The following is a 23,503-nucleotide window of genomic DNA, read 5'->3' on the forward strand; positions in this document are numbered from 1 at the left end:
TCTAATCCCAAGTGAAAGACACGACTCATAAAACTCGGAGAAATCGAAGTTATTAAGAACGTATATTCTGGAAAAAAGAGCAGGTGGCAGCGCGCAAATTGTCGGAGGATCTCGAAATATTGCTTCTGTTACTAAAAGAATACGATCTGCGAGGAGGTTACAGAAAACATCTAACCAGTTAATGCATGGTCTACAATGGGCAGTAGCAGTAATGAATTAAGGAGTAGGTGCAGAAATCGACTAATCGTAGTTGATTATCTTTCTCACATTCGATTATGATTGGTTGATTTCTGCGTCTACTCCTTAATCCACTACTGTTACTGCCCATTGTAGAACACGCATTACACTTTCTACCTTACCATTATATCTACAATACCGACACCGAGTCGTTAATATAATTAGTGAATAGATGTAAAAAAAGTATGGTAATTACGGAGATGACGGCCGACCTCACCGATTTTAATGAAATTAGGCTCATTCGATGCGTTTTTGCATGAAACGAACGAATCTGGTAGAAATAAGCTCTGCCCAGCGAACCGAGATATTTAGCGTTAAAGTTCACGACCGTTCAGGTTAGGAAATCTGTCATACCGACTCGATATAAGCGCTATGAGTATGCCTTTTCATGCTCTGTGACTTAATGCGCATGCGTTTAGCGATTCTTGGGTCCAATAGTGCACGAAATTTAAAATCAAATTAAAAAATGAATTAGTTATTCGTGCAATGTTTCTATTATACATAGTTGTATTCCAAATAAATCATAACATATGTGGACAGTGGAGTGTGTAGACAGTAATGTTTGGGTTCAGTAATGTTTGACCTTGGAATGAATGTTAGAGGACATTTTGGCCCTCGCATGACCACATATCTGAACGTGAAATTTTCCGCTCTTTTCATTTCCGGAGAAAGAAATTGAGGTTTCCATTTAAAAATCTCGATTTGACCTTGAAATGACCTTTAAACTTGACCCCAAGGTCAAGGACAAGGTCACCACTGGTTGACCCCCTTTGATCCCTGAAACATTTTTTCGATAAACGCCTTCTTTGTGAGATAATCGCGTGGAAGTTTTAAAATGGGACACCCTGTATTATGTGTCTGATTACTTTGTATTTCTAATAATATTCTAGAATTGTTTATGCAAGCATTTTGTATAAAAATGTATCAGAAAGATAGAAATTTAAAATGAGTAATACAAAATAACAAATATAAATCATATTGGAGTGGGTATGTCGAATCTAAGAGATTTGTATTTATTTGGTTCACTGAAACTACAATAATATTTCAACACACTTTATTATTGGATCTTTCTTTTAAAATCTTAGGAAAATTCATAACTCAATAGAGAAATGATTCACTATTTATATTTTCAAATAGGCTTATTTACAAATTTTACATTTCACAATCTTCCATAGGTGATAATTAACGTAGCATTACTGCAATTTAGTTTACATACTTTATTTATACAATCATTATAATAAATTATATGTATATTTCTTTTAAAATATATTTACGCACACATATGCGAGTGTGTATATAAAGGCTGCGTTCGAAAACGTTACCAGGATGCCTCCGATGTCTCGAATTCATTATCTGTCTTTGTTTAACATTTAATGTTAAACAAGGACAGATGATGAATCCGAGGCATCGGAGACATCCAAGTGACGTTTCCGAACGCAGCCAAAGTATAAATGTATATAAAGTGATTCATTTTTTCTAAATATTTGCATCTGAAATAATTTTACCGTCTCCGAAAAAAAACGAGAATTTTTAAGATTGAAATTGTTCTTATTATATTTTTTATAGCATATGAAAGCTATTTTAATTCTTCAGTGGCGCATCAATTTTTTATTTAAGTTTTTTCTTATCGCTTTGAAAAAGTAAAATAAAATAAAAAATAGAAAAGTTATCGTACATCTTTGAAGATAACAAGGATATGTTTCAGATGCAAGCATTGATTCACTCTGTATACAGAATACTTCTAAAATAAATTCTCAAATTTTGTGACACATTCTCTCTTTAATAAATTAGAAATTAAATTTTCTTTAAAACATATTTAATTAAATTAATATATACTACTCATTACATTTCTTTTTTGTAAGAAATGTAAATTATTAGATGTAAAACTTAGGAAAATTTAAATTCCATTAAATTAAATTATATTTTAAATTAATCTGAGTAGAGTTTCATCTATTTCCATCTCTCGTCCTTGAAGTCTAATTTAGAAAAAGCTTCTTACAATCTTACCTAATAAATCCTTTTTGTTAGATCTAAAAGCTTTCACGTAAAAGCTTCTAGATCTAATAAATCAAGAATTACTATCATCTGAAATGATGATAGTAATGAGACATTTCTGCCGAAAAAATTGATTTTAAGTGGTCCAAGAATAACTACAAAATTTGATGACCTATTTCAGAATCTCATTGTACATACATATATGTACATGTACATACGTTGCATAGAAATAATCTGTTTGACACGGTTTTGGCGAATAAGTTATGACAATATACGATTTACACAGTTAACTGCACTCTCACCACACACACACACACACACACACACACACACACACACACACACACACACACACACACACACACACACACACACACACACACATACACACTCCTATGTTTTGATTAAAATTACCACCAAGCCTCTATATCTTAATTTTGGACTTTGCTTTCTTGCGCTTACAATTGCACCATGCCCCCGTTAACAGACAGCCGGTCGTGGAAGATCGGTAATAATAGTTTGGCATGTGTGTGTAACATAGAAAGATATTCATTAATCAATATAGGAATTAAATTATCAAGTTATAAATGTAGGTATACATAAATTTTCTTACAAAAGAATATGAGATTATGCATAATTCTCAATTTCAACTTTTTTTTTCATATTTGGCAATCATTTGACGTTATTTTCCTGTAAAGATAATGAAAAGTAGAAACGTTTTATATCTCCTGTAAAAAGTTCCTTGGTCCCACAGAAACAAGACCAGATAAAGTGCGTATAAATTATTAACTAAGTCACTATTGTAAATCACTTTACTTCAGCAAAAACATGAAATTGTTGGCACAATATTTTGAGAGAACAATCCGCTATCTGTCAACGTACACAGCTCTTTTTACCACAATCTAATATTATATCTTTTAATAACCTTATCTAATAAAATTTTTTTTCACATTTAATCATTTTTAATATAGTATATTATAATATATTATAAATAATAATATATTACGTATATATATGTAGGACATTCCAAAAAAAGATATGAATCAGCAGTATTTTAAGACAATGTTTTTTTGGAAATTTCATCAAAATTTAATTAACAAGTTAGTTAATAAATTAAGAATTAAAAGTAATAACTTAAATACCCGCTCTACGTTACGTAAATTTTCATTATTAATTCATATATAATTTCTGTTACACTTTGTACATATATGTGTATATATATTTATATATAAATATATATATACACATACATACATACACATACATATTGTATAATATTTATAGAGTAAATAAAACTCTTAAGCCCGATGCAATAATTCTATACAAATACACTGATTTCTTTAGTAGATTGAAGTACTTGACAACAGTTCCCTTTTAACAAACGCGCAGTCACACTTAATGTCATTGAGCTCAAGTCGTTACAACAATGCTCTTTCTGTTTCACTACATAAACGATAGTATAATATTTGTAAATAGAGCGATTTTTTTCGTGATATGGACCGCTCATTAATATACAGATAATGCTGGAAAGTCCTGACATATGTCACATATGTCTATGGCATTGTACGCATTACATAGACATAAAAGGAGAAATTTCTTCTGAGCATACATCATTTCTCATTAATTCGCGCTTTTTAACTTTCTGTTTGTATAATTAATACACGAAGCACATTATGTATAAATATATTCTTAAATCTAAATTACAGAGAAAAGATTAGAACATATAATAATAAAAGGATGTAATATTATACTCAGATAATCGAGCCTACAGAGACAGATTTTGAGCAGAGTATGCTATCAATTTTTAATGGCAGAAAGATGGTAATAAATTTCACAATGTCTGTAACCTTACGCTGTCAATAAACTGTCGTTAGAAATACAACGAAGCCAACTCACATGCTATGCCATTATTGGTGTCAGAAACCAGGATATATTTGTTCGGTTTCTGCTGTCTGTCGCCAAATTCTCCACAGATCCTGCTTGATTTCTGCTACCGATCTCTGCTGGCATAGCATATAAGCGAACCTTGTCGACAAATTTCGATTTTAATGCGGACACAGATGGCTATGAATTTGCAATGGGAATCTGATCAAATTGGTTACCAATCTGCCAGCAAATTGCTATAGCATTTTGCTATCTATATACATATAAATGTGCCTTTTATAGAAAGTCTTTCTTTCTTATATAACAAAAGGGAGAGAATAATAACTCAAAATAAAGGAAAATAATAATTATAGCCTCTTATTCCACTGTAGTTGAGTGATAGTTTGTTTCACAGCATACATTTAATAGTTACAACTTTCATATTGCATTTTAACATCATGTGATTTTTAAATAATTTTAATAATATATGAGATTGAGATTTTTTGCATTATTTACATATGACTTCTATAAGATATTACTAAAAAAGTAATATCTTGAGTATCTAAAAATTCTATTTAAAAAAACGCCCATTGTGTATATTTCTAAATAAATAATTAAACAAGTTGATATTCTTACATATACATAGCGCATGTAAAATCATATGCGCCAGACCATGCTAAATCAATCTAAAAAATTATATATTACAAATTATGTGTTACTTAACTAAATAGGTAAAATGTTAAATAGGAATCTCAACTCTTAAACGTCGCATTATGGGAGCAATGCACTTGGTTATACCCAATCCAATTCGATTGCTTATAACTTTCACATAAAAATAAACAATTTTTTTCAATCAACATAATAGTGTCAAGCAAATATATCTTTATTAATAAAAAAGTTATAAGCAATGGAACAAACATTAAAAAAAAACATTAGATAAAGAAAAGCTGGGTATGACATACCAAAAAGGCGATTTAAGAGTTAAGCTGTTATTAAATCATTTGGCTACATGAAGATAGATCGCTTATTTGGCAACAGTTTCTCTAGATATTTCTCCCTTTATGTCCTACAGCAAATCTAAATGTTGCACGCATAATATACATATATTTGAGTGACAAAGTGCTAAAGTTTGTAAAGAAATAGATACAAAAAAAATTAACATAATCACAGTTGGTTGGCAGGCTTGCGAGCGAGCGCAGGCATAATGCGTTTGGACAGGCTCTTTCAACGCAAATACCTTGTCTTTCTTTACATGATTTTATCACTTGGTCGATATAGTACTTCTGTAACCTGTTGAACCTTTTATATTGACAGACTGAGTCTTAAACATAATCATTTGTTCCAGGACTTGTCAATGGTTCTTGAGCCTGAAGAAACATAACATTTTTTTATTAAAAAACATTTTGAAATTTTATTTCTTTCATTATCATAATCCATGAAAATTGCCTTTTGAAATCTCTTAGATAAAAGTTAATTCAAATAACTATAGAGTTAGGAATTTTTACCTCTTCTCCAACTGTAGCTGCAGGGAGTGGGAATCTGTTTTTCTCAAGACTAAACTGATCTTCTGTAGTTTTCCTATAGACGGGATTATCGAAGTTCATACTAGTAACATTACGATGAAGATAATGCCTATAGCACAGCACTGCAACAAGGGCGAGTAATAACAGTCCTAAGGACACTACGCCTATCACGATGCCGGCGACTAAACCAGGATCTGTTGATTCAGTTGCTGAGTTTCCTTTTCCTTCTGCGTCTCCTGACGATAATGGATCTAAAAATAGCATATTTAATGTAAAAATTCCAAAACATAAATTTGATGTTCAAGTGTAAAGAGTACTAAAAATCTTTTTCCATTCCAATGCATTCATTATCATTCATCTGTAGCAGAATTAATACAATTAATTAGTAAAAACTTAATGAATTCATTTTTGTGGTATATACAATGATCATAATTATACAAAACAGTAAAAATCTAAAAAAAACACTAACTTTAAGCTATCAAATAGATTGCACATTTTTAAGAAAAAAATACATGCACATTCATATTATGCAAGGAGGGTAACATTAATATATCTAATAATATTCCTACAATTTAATATTAAAAAAGATTATAGAATAAGTTATATGGTATATCTCTTAAATATGAATAATTAAATAATCGGTTGTAATCAGTTTATTTTTCTAGATGAATAATAAGTATTAATTCAATATATTACTTTAGATATAGCAAACTTTTTATTTATGAACTTTCTAATAAACAAAATTATTTCAAAAATTAATTTTCTAATGTATTTGTTCAGAAGAAATTGACTTCAAATTAGCTACAAATCGATTCGATAAAAACATGTATATTTGAAATATTTAATATTACATACTACTTACTATAGAAAATTATGATGTAGATTTGACCAGAGAGAAGCCTGAGAGCCATGCCTGGGATTTAGCTGCAACCTTATTTTGAAGCGCTTCTATGTCCACAAAACGTGAACATTGAACTACGTAGCCAATGTCCACGATCCCGTCATAATGTCCACGATTTTCGGTCCGTTAGATGGACAAAGACGAACAATCGTTTGTTCAACAAGCGCCGACAGATTGATTGTTCATCTTTATCTATCTAACGGACCGAAAATCGTGGACATAGCGAAGAATACAATTAAAAAATCGGCTACGTAGTTCAATATCCAATAATAAAGTTGCAATAGAGATCCTCAAGTAAGAGATGTGCGAACTTCGAGCATTTGCAAGAACATGGCGATCTCCATTGTGTCATATGTGTGTGGAGGTCGCCATGTTCTTGCAATTGCTCGGAGTTCGCGCATCTCTTACTTGAGGATCTCTAATAGCGTTTTCTCTTTACTGCATTAGCGCACACTGAGTGCATGTTAAAATCGTCGTACACAAATTGACATAAAGATGTATGTTTAATATAAGTATAAAAATGGATTAAACCATGAAATCCTCAATATATTTTAATGTGCTGTTAAGTAAAATCTGTATTTTATATATATATATATATATATTTCGAAATATTTGAATTTTACTTCTACACAATTTAAATCAGTATACAACAGCTTTAATATACACTCAGTGTGCACTAATGCAACCAAGAGAAAACGGTTGCAGCTAAGGGCAGAATCCATAGATGTTGCTCAAGACTCGAGATAGTCTTAAGCTAGTGCATGAACCAATCAAAGGCTGGTATTCATAGTCGATTCTTATTTCAAGAACATCTTAAGTAATGTCTCAATATGCTAATGCGGTTCTCTGATTGGTTCGTGACACCTCAAGATTGAACTTAAGACAATCTTGAATATAAGAACTGACTGTGAATATTGATCAAAGGCCGGTATTGGCCTATCAAAAAGAGTCGTATTAATATCTTAAGACATTGCTTGAGATTAAGGCTGGAATCCATAGTTCGGTCTTAATCTCAAGCAATGTTTTAAGATGCTAATACGGCTCTCTGATTGGTTCAAGCACTAGCTTAAGACCATCTCGAGTTTTGAGCAATGTCTATAAATTCCGTACTAAGGGCGGTATTCATAGTCCGTTCTTATTTTAAGACTGCCTTAAGTAATACCTTAAGACGCTGATACGATCCTCCGATTGGTTCGTGACTTCTTAAGATTGTACTTAAGATGATCTTAAATATAAGATCTGATTGTGAATATCGGCCTAAGGCTCAGTTTCACAACTCACGGTTAACTTTTAACCGAGGTTCAACTTGTTTCTCATCTCTTTCCAATTCTAAAATAAGTTGAACCTCGATTAAGAGTTAATCGTGAGTTGTGGAATTGAACCTAAGACCGGACTATGGATTCCGTCCTAAATCCCGGGCATGGTCGCTCAGGCTTCACTCTAATTTGACATTCTGATTCAGCGTTCAATATTTCACTTTTAAATAATGAAGTTATGCCAATACATTTTTAATTAGTGGTTTATTGAAGCCCAATGTAAAATGTATCCCAAAAATGAATCACCATAAATTAATAGATGTTCAAATGATTAATTAATTTTATGATAGTTATATAAAAGCTTAATATATCTCCAAAAGATCCGTGTGTATTAAAAAAATATCCAATTAAACTTACTGGCAGTTGTTGTAACATTCAGAGGTTTGAGCCTCTGGAACGGCATCATGGGTGCTTGCGTGGACGGTGCTATAGTCGTAGTAACTGGAATATCCCCAATTCATGCAACACGAATGCAAATAAATGAAACAACATAAATAATGAGCGCATAACATCTTAGCAATTATCGAACGTTAATAAAAACATTAAATTTTATGCATCCTAAATAATCAACTTTGTGCACTAAAAATACACACGCTTTTTTCGCATCCGAGCACTTGCACGTTCTCATATTATACTTTCTATTTATATATTTTTTATAAGAATGATCATGCAAGATGATTTATCATTGTGTGACAGCTGTTACATGAGATATCAATGTTAATAATTATATGCGTGTTGTTTGCATATGATCTTAATGACTACCGAATACAACGAAAGATTTTAAACAAAAAAAATGACATTTTAAGCATCTTTTTTGCATAATAAGCACTAATAAATTAAAATGCACCAACGACATGCAATGCTATCTGAGAATAAGACTTCCTTTTCATAATCTGCTATGTTGCAGAAAATCCATAACAGATTTGTAATAAATTGACGAACAGCTTTCCATAATTGTCTATTAATTAATTCTTTTGGAAAAAGATTTTGTAATTCGCGATATTTAAAGTCCTTTGCAAAAATATTCAAACAGTTATCTTTAATATAATTTAAAAATACTTAGTCTTTTTTTGATTTAAAAGATTATTACGCTAAAAAATATGATTAAATTATAAATACTCGGCATATTTGTTTCCCATAAATTTTTTGTTATGACGAGGCAGTTGAAAATTGCGTAGTAACTCAGTGTTAGAAGGTCATTCGTCAATCGCGATATCCTCGTGACTGACTCACCATTTTCCACGCACATCAATCCATCAGGTAATAACCGTAAACCGTCCGGACAGGCGCACGATAATAGTGGTGATCTAGAGTTGATTTTAGGCGCGGGCAAACACAGATGACTGCAATGTCCATTGACAGCTTGACATTGATTCATTCCATCAGGCTGTCTGTAAGGATGATATACATGGACTACCATCGGATGTTGAAGCGTTCTGATTGACGTAACGGCTTCTACTTCCTTGCCGGTGAATTTGTTAGCTTTAAAAATCGTTTCCTTATCCCAATCGGTCCAGTATACGTAATCCTCGAAGGTTGTTATACTGAAGGGATGCCTAAGACTTTCGGGAGAATATAGTACTGTTCGTCTGCCGGTACCGTCGTAATTACAGGAACCTATGATATTCAATTTTGCGTCTACCCAATATACTCTCTTGCCAATCAAGTCTAAAGCTAACCCATTAGGCCACTTGACATCATTGCCGACAATCACCTGTAATAAACTCTTGTTAGAAGTCAAGATAAATTGGTCGAAAAAACATATTTAATTGTGTTTTATTAATGATTCATAATTGCTTCTTTCAAACTGATTTGCAGGGACACCAACAAGAAAAAAATCCGCGACTCCAGAAAAGAAACAATTTAAAATAAATGTAAGTAATCGTCTAATTACAATTATAAATTGTTAGTCAAGTTGCTTCTCGTCGAATGCACATGTACATGCATACATACACGTTCAAACAAGAGACAAAAATTGTGAATATCTTTAAATTTTACGACACTTAAATAATATACATGTATTCTTCAATAGGATTGAGAAGGGGGAGAGGGGGGGAGAGAGAGAAAATAATGCTACTTTTTAATTAATGTTATTTCCAATATTTTCGTTTCCTACCGATCGATGAGTGCCATCCATGCCGGCTCGTTCAATACGAGCCTCGTCGCTCCAGTCTGTCCAAAACATCCAACCTTCCAATGGATTCAATGCTATCGCTCTAGGTTCCTGAATGCGATCTCGTATCAGAGTTTTTCTCATATTTCCTTCGAAATTGGCCAATTCGATAGTATCTTTTCCAGAGTCTGTCCAATAAATGTGACTGTAAATCCAGTCAACTGCCAATCCATCTGATGTGGTAAAATCGTTTTCGATAACGACTGTGCGCTCATTTCCTTCGTCTATTGGAGCTCTAAAAAAACATGTCATTTTATCAATGTATCTCTTAATATGAAACTTAATAACAGAGACCTTTTTCTAGTTGCAAGGAAATTATAACATACTTGTAAATTTTCTTTTCACTGATGTCGCTCCAGAAAATCATTCCAGTGCGAAAGACAAAGTCCAAAGCTGTTGCCATCTTAGTATTGTTAACGATCGCAGTCATCTCTTGACGATCTAGAGCTACTTTTCGAATATCATGTCGACGAGCAAATAACAAACTTGCGTGACCCTCCGCGGCTTTACAGCGTGTTAAATTTCGCGGATCTTTAAGATAACCGGTCGCGCAGCTGCATTTGAAACCGCCTTTTTCATTATGGCAAAATTGAGAACAGCTACCCGGTTCCAAGCATTCATCAATATCTGAAAAATAAAGTAATCTCTTAGCAGTTTTAATATGGAGCTAAGAATTGCGGAAAGAAATCTTAAGGAAATATTGTGTTAACATATAGAAATGCAACTTTGTTCATACCATCGCACGTGCGGTTGTCGATTAGTCTATAACCCGTGCGACAGTCACATCGGTAACCAATAGGCAAATCGACGCAGGTCTGCGAGCATCCACCGTTATTTTTTGCACATTCATTCACGCCACAGAGCTCGGTACTCTCATCCTCCCAGCCGATGCAATCTGGATTTTTGTTGCAGACGTTTTCCAGAGGAATACACGAGCCCTCGCTGCACTCGAACTGAATTCGCGGATCGCAGCTTATGATTTTGCTTGTACAATTCTTCTCGTCGCTTCCATCGGAACATTCGGCTTTACCGTTGCAATATAGATGACCTAAACATATAAATCGTTGAAAATCCGAAACGTACAGAACGATTCGCGCGACTATCATGTAAAACGATAGATTCCTGATTTAAATCTGACATGATAAAAAATTATATACATTGTTTCTGTAACATATTAATTACAATATGTTGTTTTTATAACATATTAATTTTTAAAATTCAATCTTAACATAAAGATTAAATTTAATCTTACAGCCATCTTCTATTCATATAAAATGTACCATTATTTATTAACATTTATTAACACAAAACGAGATTTTTCATTAATTTATCGTTTTATCGTTTACATTATCACATAATAATAATTCATTGTAATTTTATGTTTAACATAGTGACAATTTTGAGTAGTTTACAGAAATGTTATGTCTTTAAATATGCTAGTATATACCTGAGATGCATGAACGTCGATCTTCGCATTGAAATTGATCGGATCTGCAAGTTACATTGTGGCATCTCTGTGGGGATTCATCCGCACCATTGGGACAGTCTTTTTCGCCGTCGCATACCCAAGTCTGATGGATGCAAGTAACACCATCGTCGCAATCGAACTCCTTGTTCTCACAGTGGCTTATCTTCTTCCCGTTCTGAATATCCTAAAAGGGATGAATTTCAAAGAAATTTCAAGAAATGTCGGATCTGTATGCAATGCGATATTATGTAAATTGTATCCCATTATTTTCCTCTCGAGTGTTTCTATGTTCTTAACATTGCGCAAACGTTTTCAATTATTCGGTACTTGACGAGACTAGCATGAAGATGAAATACCTTGCATCCCATCTCATCGGATCGATCCGGACAATCGTAGTCGCCGTCGCATCTCCATCGCGACGTTATGCAATAATTCTCTGAACACGCAAAATCAGTGCCAGGATGACATGTTATCGGTCCACAACCCTTCTCGTCGCTGTTGTCCCCGCAATCGTTGTCATTGTCACAAACCCACAGTTGCTGGATGCAGTGTTTATTCGCGCAGGTAAACTCATCGGACCGGCAAGTGTCGTCTGAGGCAAAAGATTTCTCATGTGAGAGAAGTGGAACGACATTTTATTTACTAGTAACAGAAATTCTCTTGCACAGCTATCGTTGATCTTAATAGGGATTGACATTTGATTAGCGTACGAACGTAAAGTTTTTTTTAAAACAATTTTCCATGACTAAGTACCATATGTTAATCTATTAATGCAAATATTTAATATTTATGCTTGTACTAATAATATTTTAAATGATATTAAAAACGGCAGCCTTAATTACATGTATAGTAAAATTATATTATTACATATAATTCATGAAAAAAATATTGCAAATAATAAAAAACCAAAATAGAATTTTTAGCCAAAACAATAAATACACATATGTCTAATTAAAAAACAAAATTATGCCAATACTTATAAGGCAACGTGATCTTGCATTAAGAACAAAACTTACACCCAATATGACTTAGGGAACCTCGATATCGTTCAATGATTCTCTTTATAATTTCTTGATAAACTATACTATGATGTAAACTGTACTATGATGTAAAAACGTAGTAATATCAGTTGATCCCATAACCTTTCACGCGCGATGACGTATTTTTGTCTAGTTATAAATGTTTTTGTAATAGGAAATTATATATGTTAAGAGGACGTTTTGATTTGCGCGTTATTATTCTCTACTAGTTTCTCATATTTCTTCTTATAATAATTAATTTGATAATGCCTATTAATATAACCATTACATTTAATCTATTCTTAAATAATCTATTTCGTATAAATACGCTTTATTCTGCAATAACTGCTATTCTTAATTAAAAAAAGGCTTTTTTACAAAGAAAAGAAATTTCATTTATCTTTTAATACACAAGCATGTATAATTTACAATACTTATAATAGTATTTACATATTTAAATAAAAATTACACTTCACTTATGTGTATTTCACTTATAATGAAAAATACAAATACTATTATTTTTTTTAAATATAAAAAAATCTTGAATCTCTCTCTATTACGCACACATGCAAGCCATATTGGGAATAGTTATGCATATATGTTAGGTTACAATCGTAATATACGGAAATAGAAAAGAAAGAAATTTCACGTATCGACATATAATTTAGACAAGAGTATAAAAACCTACGTTATGATAAGACCAACATAAATAGCTTTAACGTAACGACTCGTGCGCAAATACCGCTCTAAGAAGCAACATGTTTATTAAATGCATTTATGTAAAAGAAAATCTGTTTTTTTTTTTTCACTAGACTGTTACGTATTCTGTAATCGCAAACGTTTGCGCTTTCAAAGAGACAAGTTCCACAAGAAATTAGAGGTTCCCGGCAGTCACTCGTAATTTCAAGCAAGACACTTATCTGTTTCTCCAGCAAGCGGTATCTGCGACACAGCTTTATCTAATATCTAACGAAAAAAGCTACGTATTAAATTGCACTCTCAAGTATTGGAAATTCTCCAATTGAGAGATACAAGAGATAATAAGTATATAACATACTCACAAGTGACTCCAAAGATACATGAAGAAAATAAAAAATATAGAATCAATTATACAGTACAGTAATTGAATCGTGGGTAATCCATTTCTGACTCAATCTTTCTCATTTGAAAATCACTTTAGCGCCAATTTATATAATAACCACGAACAAACGGAAAATGGATGGAACAAAGATATCGTAAAAATTGATTAAAAATATTTAAAATATATTTTAGACTTCTCGGTTTCAGATAAAATTTTTAATAAATTTTTTGCTTCACTTTTTACCCACAATCAATTCTTGCAGATCTTAACACTATCGGCCGGCAAAGTAGCAAGGAAAGAAAAATAGACCAGCGCATTAAGCTGGTTCTACATTAGTCGCATCGCAGCGTCACAAGCATTGCGGTCCGATCAACATCAATCTAGCTCGACTCTAATTGGACCACAACGGTTGCGACACTGCGATGCGACTAATGTAGAACCAGTTTTACAGGAACATCGTCAATGAATCAACGCATGATGATTACGGCTAATAAAAGTATAAACAGAGAGAAGCCTGAGAGCGACCATGCCTGGGATTTAGCTGCAACCTTATTTTAAAGCGTCTTTATGTCCACAAAACATGGACATTGAACTACGTAGCCAATGTCCACGATCCCGTCATAACGTCCACGATTTTTTGATTGTATTCTTCGCTATGTCCACGATTTTCAGTCCGTTAGATAGATAAAGACGAACAATCAATCTGTCGGCGCTTGTTGAACAAACGATTGTTCGTCTTTGTCCATCTAACGGACCGAAAATCGTGAATATAGCGAAGAATACAATCAAAAAATCGTGGACATTATGACGGGATCATGGACATTGGCTACGCAGTTCAATGTCCATGTTTTGTGGACATAGAGACGCTTCAAAATAAGGTTGCAGCTAAATCCCAGGCATGGCCGCTCTCAGGCTTCTCTCTGCCGTATAAATAACGTAATTCGTGTAAGCCGTTTATAAAACGTAGATACGACATAAGATGAGCAATTCGTTTGTAAAGTGTGTACGTTTGAAGAGTAGTTTAAAGCAACTATTAACGATTGTTACAAATTACAATCATTTTGCTACCATATTATGATTCTTGTCCTTACAGATTCACGTTAATCATCACAATTTCATTACATAAGCAACCTTCACCTATCAAAGATTTTAGTGCTTGTTCCAAGAAAGTACTATCCCACCACCAACTCAGCTATAATTGTATTCGACTAGAAACATCGATATAATTTATTTCGGGCATGGTAATTACGTTTATCTACGTCTACGTTAATGATATTACAATAACATATTTGATGATATAATTTATGTATTTCATATTTTTAATGTGTAATTGTAGAAAGCTGTCTACAATGACTACGTTTACACGGATACCTTTAATCGGGTTTAATAACATCTATGGTTAGAAAAACTGGCTAATCACAGTCATTCCATTCTTCAGAGGATCAGCTTTAATTAATCAGTTTTAGGCTGTGTTCGAAAACATCACCCGAGTGTCCCAATGCATCGTTTTATCCTTGTTGTTCACCCAATGTTAAATAAGGATAAGATGATATACGGGGGCACCCAGGTGATGTTTCCGAACGCAGCCTTATAACTATGAATGTTATTAAACCTAATTAAGGGTGCTCGTTTAAATGTAATCAAAGTCTCAAACAAGTAGATATGCTTGCATCTTGAAGTTCATATAGATTTGTAATTAAAGCTCTATTTATAAAGATATCTTGAATAATTGAAATATTTTTTTCTAAAAAAAAAGTCATGAGCTATATTGCTATATAGAGTTTCAAAGATGCACAATGTATTTTAAAGAGTTGCATGCAAAAACTAGTCAATACATGTATACCAAAGAATTTCGACTATTTACTTCCGAGATGTAACGTGCAATATATACGATAAGGCATAGATAAAAAAATAGATAAATAAATGAAGAGAACAAAGTATGCAAGCGTATGGAAAAGTAGCCCACGTGCAGAAGCTTACTGCACTCAGCCTCGTCTGAACCGTCCGAACAGTCAGAGTTGTTGTCGCACATCCATGTTAATGCCACGCACTCGCCATTTCCCGAATGGCACGTGAATTGTTCCGGTGTACAGGTCTTGGTCCCTACAAGATGACAGTTGCATTATACCGGATTCGTACGCGACTATACAACGCAGGGCGCGAGCCCCGACAAAGTGGACACTGCGATTGAAGTTCGATTTCGCGATGAGCTTCGAAAGATAGATTGCATCCTTGCATAAGGCGTGTAGATTCAAAAGCGTATGCAGAAGTTTGAAATAATACTCTATTTATATCAAGAGTAAACTGAAGTAGATTAAAGAGCGAAACTCCCAACTTCTGACCAAGAAAATTAAGATTTGTTTAGATACTTTTTTAATCTAAGGAATCAATATTGAAAAGTCAAACTCTGAACAAAAATATTCTAACTTCCGCTCTTTATAACTAATTATACATATAAAATTGGCTCCATTATTATCTCAATTATTGTACATCAATATTGTTAATTTATTATTTTATTATTCTTGGAAATTTATATCGTCTATAATATTATCATTAGATCACCACAGAGAATGTATTTAAAGATTTATTATATGTATATTAATATTATATAAATAGTATGTACAAAACTAACGTTCCACAAAAATATTGAAAATTTTACTTTATTAGTTACCGAGTTAAATAAAAATAGTGATTATACCTGTAATGTAAAAATTGCATTGTTATTGATCTCACCGATTATTATACCTGTTATCACTACATCGATTTCCCCAAATTATTCTGCATTGAATAAGTTATTTGCCATTATTTCCTGTTTCAATACATGCAATTAATAGACCGAGAACACAACTTTCTCGCAACTCGCAAGCGGTAGAATGTATCGAGAGTACAAGGATGCAATCTGAGATTCTGCAATTTGCGCTTTGTCATTTGTTCCGTAGCTTTCCGGCTGATCTCGTCCCTCCTTGGCTGCTTTCCGGTAACACCTACGCTAAAGTACTTATCCGCGCGACTTACTGTAACAATCCTTCTCGTCCAGAGCGTTGGAGCAATCTGTCTGATGATCGCACAGCCACGTCTTCGGAATGCACTCGCCCGGACTGCATTCAAACTCCCTTTCGTTGCACGGTATCAATCCTTTTGTTCGATTCAATATTCTCGATTAAACTATCTTTTTAGGACACAGTCTTAAAATTATATTTTTTATATTGTCGTAACATAGGCAATAATTTCCCAAATAAAAATTTTTGAAAGACTTAAAAGTCTAAATAACTTAAAAGATATTTTTTAAACATCTTTATAATACGATTCATATATTTATTTAATATAAGTTACTACTTCATTAAAAATGATTTAATTAAGACGATTTTTGTGTGCAACTCAGAAGGCTTAAGTTTTGCATCTTAATCTCTAAATGCGTTTTTCTTTTATTTAACTCATATTTTATGTTTATTAAGCGACCGACAATATTCTTTAAAGCTCACTATAGACGATTTAACATTTTTGTAAGAGCTCAGAATAGAATTTTATAATTTTATATGTCAATTTCACATATAATAATGAAAAATATTTCAAAAGAAGCTTATAACACATATATAAAACCTACATTAAATTATTAAAATGCACATACACGATATCAAAATATAAAATAAAAATTATAAATGAAATTTTAAATCGACCCAGAAATCTGCTGTGAATTATAGAAGTGATTAAAGCGAGCTTTAGTTTGTCCATAAATGTTTTTATGTCATAATACTTTATTCGTGTGACGAATGAGATGTCGATGTTAAAAATATTGAACGTTAAACGTTAAGTATAGATGTTTCAATATTTGTTATCATATGTAATAATGCTTGATTATATAGGCAAACGAAACAGTCGCTAACCTTTGACATTCGATATATTAACATGTCATTGTTTTCAGATTCAAGTTCGAATAAAAGAGCTACATGCCTGCAATCACATTTCTATGTAACGCGGAACGTAAAGTAATCTCTCTTTTATGAAATAATACCGCGCAAACATCACGGAACGTTGTATAATAGATATACAGAATGCTTCCTTATTAAAGGCATTTCCCTCTTTGACTAATATTGAATGAAAATTATCATATGCATATTTTTGTAAAACTTTATAAAAAATTCTATTCAAAAGGACGAATTCCATTTAAAATTATCCGAAGAACGTTGTTATGTCATTCACTTGAAATGTCTATTAATTAACAAAAAGTCTAAGTTTACGCAAGATAAAATAATTCATTATGTATTCCATTTGTTAAATACATAGAAAATGGTGAAATTATTCAACGCGTGTATATATATATATATATATAGTTTCAAGCTAATAACGGAAGTAGATAATTTTTCTATCAGAAGGGCTATCGTTTTTACGTTTTCCACGAAAATTACAATGTACGACGACAAAACTCAATCGCATTTCTCTACTTTATAATTTAAGAGGATTTTTAATGATCTGAAGTGCAATTTACATCATAATTGAAATGATTAAATGCACGCGTAATTATATCCGTCAAAAGAGCTTTGCGTCAGCGTGCATTAATTAATATTAAATGCGCATTCCACTATGTAATTATGATCGCCGTTGCGATCTTCAAGGATCGATGGATTCGATTAAACTAATCGATTAGCATCAATTTCTGCCTCGCGATACATACGTCGAGAGTAGTACATATATATGTAAATACGTATAATTTACTAATTAGAGAATATTAGGCGATTTAGTTCTTTTTAATTATTCTAATTAAAAAGAACGTTTTAATATCGGCGCGAGATTTCATCAGACAGCCAGTCGAACGAGATAAATACTGGAATCTAGAATACTAGAATCAAGTACTGTCAAAATAGGAAATAACCTCGTTAGTAAGGGACACCCTGTATGTCGGTACGCTTCACCTGCCTGAAAAACCGGTCTCCAAAGTTGTACTTTCACATACCGGGACCTTTTACAACCACTATATTCGGATGCACTATATTCGGTTAAATATTCATTAAATCATTTGACACTACAATGCAATAACGTCGTCCATAAGAAAGTTAGTCAACTTTTAAGTTTTATCGGTATTCTGACACAGAATTACACCTTAATGAAAAAACGATGCTAACACTGTACGAATAGCGTATATAAATTTTCTATTATAAAATATGCAAAGATCTCTTCGTTGTCTGCTTTGTACAAAGTACACCCTTGCTTTTATAAAAGTGAAATTTATAAAGCGTTTATAAAAGGTAATTAATAGATTTTTACACTAGAAACGCATAAATTACGAATTTCGTATTCCGTATACATATGTAAGTATACAAGGCGATCTCTCTCAAAGAGGTAAATGCTAATAGATATACTTTATTGGCAGTAGTAGAGAGATATTAATTTCGCGTTTACCTTACCTCGGCAAATATTTAATCTGCGATTGAATTGGCTTTTAAATATACCTACCAGTAATTAACTTTCAAAATTTAATTTTTATTAAAAATTTTTCTTAATCTGCTATAAAACTAATTAAAACTTTTCACATTCGGCTCATTCGCAATCATAAAGCGAGTCATTTAATAGATTTTATTCCCAAATAAAAAAAAACAAAACTTCTAAAAATATATTATTTCTCTATAAATTTCGAAAATTTAAATTAATTTTTTCTTATATATTAATTTCTTAAATAAATAAAAAATAAGTATTAAAATCAAAATTCCCGTTCATGTATCATTATAAAAAATTATTAATTACCCAAATTATATAAAATTTTTTATATACAGCATGTATGTATTAACATCTCATAATTCAGTCAAATCAGATTGTTTAAAAAAAAAATTAACAAGATAAAACTGTCGGTTCAAAAATACCCTTTTTTTTATATCTTGGATTTCTTTTTCTCTTGCCTCATTAAATTTAGAAACCTAACCTCATCTTTTTCTCGGCCCATATCCGTCTCAACAAATTAAGTAATCTAACGTCACAATATTTATACACGTTACATGCATTATAAAAAAAATTGCAACTCACTGCAGACAGCGGGGTCCTCGTCAGTCCCGTCCGGGCAATCTCGGTCGCCGTCGCAATGCCATATATTAGGTATGCATCTGCCGTTACTGCACTTGAAGTCCTTGTCCTTGCATTCCAGGGTGTCTGAAATGTTCGTGTGAGAATGAGCGTTAGCACCGATCGAAAGAATAATCGCGCACGCGAACAGCAACAGGATGCACGTGCACCAGGAAACGTCCGTGTGCCGCGTCGAACTCCTGTCGAGCTGCATAATCGCGCGAGGAGAGCACAAACGCCTGTTTGTTGTCTAACGTAACGCACGCGTGCACGCAAACTGCAAAGCCGCTCGATGCACTACGTATACGATTTCTACGACGCAATTGAAGCAAACTTGGTATTTCAATCAAAGATCAATCAATTTCTACGCATCATTATAGCGTGCCGTACAACGTCCACTGCGAGTCTATAACTGGAAACGCTGATGAAATCTTACTGACGTATGTCATCCGATAAATACGCAAATTGTATATTTATGGTGTAATTTTTTAATCTCTCTCGCGCGCGCGCGATATTTCAGGATTATCGAAGCACTCGCAGAGAGAAGGAACTCGACACTATTCAGACGTCGAGTGATGCGTCTCAGTTTCAGCTTCCACGCGAGCGAACGTAGAGTAAAGGAATACGATGCACTCACGGTGATAGCCACGAATTCTATAAGGCTGCAGCCCGGCAAAGGGGCGTCTATATATGGGCTATGGCACTCGCACAGCGGCTGCAGTGGCAGGAGGAGAGAAGCGAATCAGATCAGAGCCCTATCGCTGATCCTGCGGATTGTTGCGAATCTAGTGCGTTTCTTATAGTTTTCTAAATCACGTAGACGTATGTTGTATACAATGTAATTGTCTGTGAATTATCGGAGGTCGCCCGAACTCTGATAGACCTAGTTCGATTCCTGCTTCATGAAGAAGTTCATAAAGCAGGTCTGTTCAATTTTTAGCGCCGAAGCCAAAACGCAAAGCTATCGACGCAAAAATATTCAATGTGAATAAGATTTCGGAGACTGTAAAGCGTTGATAAGCATCGTTCAGACTTGTGTATCAGCACTTCGCAATCCTTGAAATTTTACTCATATTGATTTTTTTTGCGTTTTGGCTCCGAAACTAAAATTAGACAGGTCACAGTCGTATAAAGAATAATTAAAAAATAATTAAAAAAATATAATTAACGAATAAAAGTCATTTTGAACTAATAAAGATTCTTCCCTATGGCTAATTTGATTGCTCAATGTCGATTTGAGTCTAATCTTTTTAAAATTTCTTAACATTTTAGTAATTTTAATAGAACAAAACTGTCTATTACTGTAATTTAAAATTGGAACCGTCTTTTTACAGTAAAATAAGACACTGACAAATTTTTATTTCAATTTGATTACATATGTGACACATATGCACAAATTAGCACTGAAGAAGAGTCTAATATAATTTCCATACGTCAATATACGAAATATTAAAATTGTTCCTTTCATTTACTGAATACTGTAATCTTTTTGGATTATTTATTATAAGATTCAAGATTTTTTGTAGCAAATCTTCTGCCATATACATACAAATGTTTCATTTTAGAGTGTATGTGTACATAGTACAAAAGAATGACCAACTTTACTTTTTATATGGATCATAAATTTAAAGATTTTATAACTTCGTCGTTGCAATAAAATATTTTTATGTATGTAGAAGTCATGAGATGCATACCATAAGAAAATTACGTATAAAAGCGCGTATAATAACGCGAAGAAAAATTATCTTGCGTTTTAAATATCTAATTTTTCAGGTATTTTTCACAAATTTATACGACTATGTCTGTCGACATAAAAATATGTATATTAAATTTCCAATTAATCTCACTTCCTTTTACTACTTACTGTTACATTGTCAGAGAATTATGTGTTCTAAGAATTTGATCAAAGACGACATTTTTTAAATATACGTTCCTCTATAAACTTATCATTCTGAGATTTATCAAATTCTTAGAACATCATTTGCAGTATAATGATAATGCGAAAATAAGCATCGATAATGAGGTTAGATATTAACATAAAAATACAGAAAGTAGCACGAAAGATAGCAACAAGTTTCAGATATAGCTACAATAATTAAATGAAAGTATATAATTGATTAAATATGAAATTTTACAGCCTGATGATTATATATGTATATATCTTATCTAATAAATATCATAGTGCTTTTTTCTGCAATAATTTCATAACAGTAATGATCGCAAATAGATCAGTGTGTTCTCTTATTTTATTTATTATGTTCTTAAATATTGTATTATGAATGTTATACGCACAATATACATATATATAGATAACGTTTAATAGAGGGATCGTAAAATTCTCGGATATCGGATTTTCGGAAAGAATGTAACATCAGATATCTGGTATCTGGTCGGATATCCAGAAAGGCAATCTTTCGAGTCGGATATCCGACAGGATTCCAGGAAAATGTCTTCTAAAAAAAAGCCTGCAGAGAAAAATTTGTAATTTTGCAACAATGTATGAGATATTATAGCATTATGAATATGCATACTTATTTATAGAACATTTATATGATAAAAAATCAACAATTTAATGATATAAAATTTCAACTGGATATATTCTCGGATACTAATGATATCCGACTATCCGGTCGGATAATAAAAAATGCTGGGTAATACTGGGTACCGGATACTTTTCGGATATCCAGTGCATCCCTAATGTTTAATAAGAGGGAAACAGATCAATTCATGATTGATTGCTTGGAAATAAATATTTTGCTGAAAAGAGATTCTTAAAAAATAAAAATATTCTTTCAATGAAAATATACGAACAGTTTTTAAGATACAATATTAGCTAATAGATTAAGGAACGATAAAAGTTTTCATGAGTCAAATTCTAAAGAAGCAAAGATAAAATTTCATCAATAATTTGAAATAATTTTTACTTTAATGCAATATGGATTTAAGATTTAATTATAGATACATACAATCTTGTTTCATATAAATTTAGTTTAAGTTAAAATAAATTTATTGACATGAATTGTAACAAATTTAAGTTTACACGTTATAATATAATTTTAGTTAAATAATATATATATATATTCGTTTTTCTTTGTACAAATATAAATGTTTAAAGTGTTTAAACATGTTTAAAATGTTTGGTTTTTTTTGTATAATATTTCAACATTATACAAATATATTTAATATTGTATAAAAATATTTTTAAATGTAAAATTTTCAAATATGTGATATGTTTACCATATATTAAGAAATTTAAAAATGCTACTCGTAATATATATATATATATAGTTACAAAATTAATATATTTTTACAATAAAAATAGGATTATACACATAAATAGATCGAACAGAAGTAGGATTAATATTAATAATTGGAAAACAATGATAAATATTTCCACTAAAAAAAATTTATCAAAAATTTCGCTTTGAAACGTTTTACGTTTATTATATTTCACGTGAATTAATAAGTGATGAAATCTTCTGCCGAACAATTATAAGACTGTCAAAGAGCTGACTAACACTTTAATTGTGGAAACATGATTCTGAGATATTTGCATCTGAAGTTTTCGGCACCGAATGAATGATGAATTGTCATCGTTCAATGAATAATCAATATATGCTAAAATCAAATGCAATATTCAATACAGAATATGCAAACGGTGTATATACATGCCATAGGTCTCGACTGAATTCGTTAGTCCTTTTTGACAATACACATACATACACATGTGTCTTCGTTTACTTATTTAAAAAATCATTGATAGAGAGATATGCTATACAATTTTCCGTATACAGTATATAAAAAAATATCGATTGTGCGACAATTGAGAAAGTGCGAAGAATTTACGATTCACTGTAGCACGTGCACGTACATACG

The 23,503-nt window shown here is 32.2% G+C and overlaps 1 protein-coding gene across 7 annotated transcripts in view; it reads right to left on the reverse strand.

Annotated features, from left to right (window-relative positions):
• Window positions 1-5,023: 5,023 nt before the first annotated feature.
• The window catches only part of LOC108722392 (very low-density lipoprotein receptor), a 38,221-nt gene continuing 19,741 nt past the window's right edge, over window positions 5,024-23,503 (reverse strand). For 2 of the 7 annotated variants that reach the window (XM_018447478.1, XM_018447474.1), the window contains 12 exons: window positions 19,592-19,714; window positions 16,592-16,711; window positions 15,557-15,679; window positions 11,833-12,068; window positions 11,456-11,660; window positions 10,745-11,056; window positions 10,335-10,635; window positions 9,952-10,243; window positions 9,069-9,549; window positions 8,193-8,276; window positions 5,601-5,869; window positions 5,024-5,462 (listed from right to left, as the gene is read on the reverse strand). In XM_018447478.1, the coding sequence (XP_018302980.1) occupies window positions 5,418-5,462; window positions 5,601-5,869; window positions 8,193-8,276; window positions 9,069-9,549; window positions 9,952-10,243; window positions 10,335-10,635; window positions 10,745-11,056; window positions 11,456-11,660; window positions 11,833-12,068; window positions 15,557-15,679; window positions 16,592-16,711; window positions 19,592-19,714 (2,591 nt within the window). In that variant the 3' untranslated portion in view covers window positions 5,024-5,417. The remainder of the gene's footprint in view (window positions 5,463-5,600; window positions 5,870-8,192; window positions 8,277-9,068; window positions 9,550-9,951; window positions 10,244-10,334; window positions 10,636-10,744; window positions 11,057-11,455; window positions 11,661-11,832; window positions 12,069-15,556; window positions 15,680-16,591; window positions 16,712-19,591; window positions 19,715-23,503) is intronic. The other 5 variants (XM_018447476.1, XM_018447477.1, XM_018447475.1 and 2 more) reach the window with 5 other exon arrangements.

The sequence above is a fragment of the Mycetomoellerius zeteki genome, unplaced genomic scaffold (genome assembly GCF_001594055.1).
Source record: "Mycetomoellerius zeteki isolate Tzet28-1 unplaced genomic scaffold, Tzet1.0 scaffold202, whole genome shotgun sequence".
In the NCBI taxonomy this organism is placed as follows: Eukaryota; Metazoa; Arthropoda; class Insecta; order Hymenoptera; family Formicidae; genus Mycetomoellerius; species Mycetomoellerius zeteki.